The 3,683-nt window shown below is 43.7% G+C and overlaps 1 protein-coding gene across 1 annotated transcript in view; it reads right to left on the reverse strand.

The window, feature by feature from the left end:
* PARP15 (poly(ADP-ribose) polymerase family member 15) overlaps nt 1–3,683 on the reverse strand; it is a 32,010-nt gene that overhangs the window by 25,384 nt on the left and 2,943 nt on the right. The window contains 1 exon segment of the mRNA XM_014457765.2: nt 1,830–1,892. Coding sequence (XP_014313251.1) covers nt 1,830–1,892 — 63 coding nt within the window.

Genomic DNA, 3,683 nt, shown 5'->3' on the forward strand with positions numbered 1-3,683 from the left:
GGACATAGAAAGGGAATGGACTGACTATTCTTGGGGGGGGAAAGGGGAATGGAAGATGCGGGAAGAGACTGGACAAAAATCGTGCACCTATGGATGAGGACAGTGGGTGGGGAGTGAGGGCGGAGGGTGGGGCGGGAACTGGGAGGAGGGGAGTTATGGGGGGGAAAAAAAAGAGGAACAAATGTAATCTGAACAATAAAGATTTAATAAAAAAAAAAGAAAAAAAAAGAAAGAAATATTTTGTTCCTGGCTCCTAGTTCAGAGTTCCTGGAACCCTACAAATCCCCTGAGTGATAAGAGTATGTTTTACACATTAATGAGATGACTCCTGGAGGCCGGGGAGTGGAGCTAGATAGCTCCCGCAAGACCAAGCCATTTTTCCAGGATTGGAACTCTCAGCCCCACCCCCTGACCTCTAGGGACTGGAGAGGGGCTAGAAATTGAGCTCAGTCACAAATCCGATGGTTTAATCAATCATGCCCACATAATGACAACTCCATAAAAACTCTTAGACAACAGAGTTCAGGAGCTTCCTGATTGTCAAGCACCCCTAGGTGCAAGTAGGGTGGTGCATCTGAAAAGGGCATGGAAGCTCTGTGGCCCTTTCCCCATACCCTGTCCTGTGCTGGCATAAAATTGTAGGTGCACTCCTGCCTGGGGTGCCCACCAGCAAACTGAACTTTCAAACCAAACCCTCCTTTTCCTGTAAATGCTCCACTTGGCCAGAAACGTAGTATATCCAGTCAGCCAATCCCCAAACACCAACTCTGAATCAACTCTAAGCACTATATTTATTTCCTTGTTCCCAGATCTTTCTAACTAAAGTCCAATATACAACCCCAGCCAATCACACACTGTTTCCATGGTCCCACTTCCAATCCTCCAAATAACTCGCTCTTGCCCACAGTCCCTCAGGAAGAGCGCTCCACACTTGTAAGGCACTGCACTCCCCTCCATGGGTTGTTTTCATAAATACAGGACCTCACACTCATTATTAAATTGTTTTAGTGTTGTCATTTGACACATTTTTTTTCACTTGGCTGTTCCTGAGTTATATCCTTTATAATAAACTGGGAAAGGTAAGAAAAGTGTCTTTAGAGAGTTCTATTAATTATTCTAGTAAATTGTTGGACCTGAGAAGGGGTTATCTGGAACCTCTGAATTTATAGCCGTCAGAAGTACAAGTGGCCCCTGGGACTTAAAACTGGCATTTGAAGGTGGGGGCAATCTTGTGGGAGTAAGACCTTTAACTTGTGGGATCTGGTACCAGTTCAGGGAGGTAGTGTCAGGAGTGGAGAATTGGTTGTCAGAAAACTCCTCAGACCCACACAGGCTCCCTTATTTATTCATAAAAGGAGTAAAACTCAGGTAATGCTGTGCTATGTGAAGTAGAACAAGACTGGGGAAAGTAACAGGTCATTTATACAGCACTTTACAGCTTACAAAACTTTTTTTACATTCATTTTTCCTTCTCATCCTCGCAAGCACATGTGGGACAGCCATTATCATACTCCTCGTCAGTAGAACCGTCTTATGGGTGAAAGAAGAGAAGCAAAGCTTGAGGAGGATCCCTGAGTATAAGGTGGAGCCTGGATTATCAGGACCCAGGCCTGGGATCCTTTTAATTTTTAGGAAGAGACAGGTGGGAAGGCGGGATAGAGGACCTCTTCCCCACAGCCACCACGTCATATACCACCTAAGTCTTCTCACCCAGGGAACCCACCTTCTGCCAAAGTGCTCACCACTTACTCCACCCATAGATCCTCTCACAGTAGTCTCAGCCCTTTAATTTTCAATAGGTTGTAAGCAAAAGCAACATGAGTTCATACCTAGTACAGCACATTCATCTTCCACAGCTGGCCCGGCACCTTCTAAAATTGCTTTTGACACCCCTACAGAAGACATATTAATGATATAAAGCATTTGTTAAAATTCAATAAGTAGTTATAGTTTTTGTACATTAGACTTTTATTCAGCTCACCCTTTGCATAATCCATTGACGTCCCCCTCCTTAGAAAATCACCTTTCTATAGCTGCCTTCATTCAATGGCAGATGAATAAACAATCTGATCCACAGGATGAGGGCACTGCCCAATAGCTGAAAGTCCCCAGTGTCTGCAGCTTTACTGGGATATTTCTGCAGTTATTTAAGTTTTCTTTTTTTTTGCATTCTATGCCTACTATTTTACAAAATTGAATAAAAATATTAAAATAAAAGTTCTGATACAAATGAGAAGCATGGATCTCAAAACTATAATAACCCTGAGCAATTTACTAAAGTTCTTTGATTTTGTTATTTAATTTTGTTTAGCTGGGTTTTTCACAATTAGACAGAGAGTTGGCTGGCTTCAATCCAATGCATCTTCCGATCAAGGCTGCAGCCTCACCACCTTGGTCATGTCTAAGGACAGGTGGGTTCAGTGGTTGAAAACAGGGACTTTGCATTTTGACACACTGGGTTGGCGTTGACTCCACCACTTACTAGCTAGTAGGTGACTAGTCAGTTCCTCATCTGTTACACAAAGGCTGGCATAGTACTTTTCCTACAGGGCTGTTGAACATTGAAAGAGATAATGGATGAAAAATACTTAGCACAGAATCTAGCACACAGAAAGTACTGAATAAATGTTAGTTATTTTATCATCATGAAGATCTATTGATCTATTATCGATCTATCTATCTACCTACCTACCTACCTACCTACCTACCTACCTATCTACCCATATCTCCTTGATTATGAATTGTCTCTTTTAAAACATCTCCTTTTTTCAGTTCGTTTGTTTTGGTCTCTGACTTTGCAATGGTGGAGGTTTTTCTCAAATAGGTGACATTTGTCACTCCATTCATATGTAAGAGTGATTTTGGAAGCTCCATGTGCAGGAGGCTTGCTGACTGATAGGCTTCAGTGTAAGGTGAGCAGGCAGTAACTACTGGCCTTTAGGATGGTCAGGTTCACCCCAGAAGGATACTCCCATCTCCTGTCTGGGGGGCATAAGCCCATCTGCTGCTCTGAGAGCCCCACAGGGATAGGGGCTGGGCACTCACTGTTCACTACAGACACCTCACTGAAACCCTGTTTTCAGTCTAGCTCCCCATCCTCATCTCACCTGTTCCCAGTGTGCTAAGTCTGGAAAGCTCTCTGCTTCAGTGTCTCTAAAAAAATTACACCTCCCATCTCTGGCTAGGAAAGAGCAAGGGAAGTTACTGCTGCACAGGATGGGGGATAGCATCAAAGGTCTGAGTGCTACTGATTCAGAATTCCATCCAATTCCATTTTCACCTCTTTTTATCCCCTGCCTTCCCAGGTTCCTGCTGCCTCCCGTTCCTGTGTTTCTAGGGGCTGCTGTTCTCTCCTGCAGGTACTAAGTGTTCTCCATTCTGTCAGCTACCTCCACTAGCTAGCTGCTTCCCATCTTGTGAAAATATGTTGCTATCTCTGTGGGTTTATACCCTTTTAATTCCTTTACAGTTGCTCTGTCAGAGTTTCTAGAGGGAACAAAAATAAATGCACACATTCAATTTACTATGTCTTATATAATTGAATGTTCTTTATGGTTTTTAAAAATTGAATGGAGCCCTAGCCTGTTTGGCTCAGTGGATAGCAGTGTCGGCCTATAGACAAAGGGTCCTAGTCGAGGCACGTACCTTGGTTGCAGGCTCCTCCCCTTGTCAGGCACCGCAGG

This window comes from Myotis lucifugus, unplaced genomic scaffold (assembly GCF_000147115.1).
Source record: "Myotis lucifugus unplaced genomic scaffold, Myoluc2.0 scaffold_84, whole genome shotgun sequence".
Classification (NCBI taxonomy): domain Eukaryota; kingdom Metazoa; phylum Chordata; class Mammalia; order Chiroptera; family Vespertilionidae; genus Myotis; species Myotis lucifugus.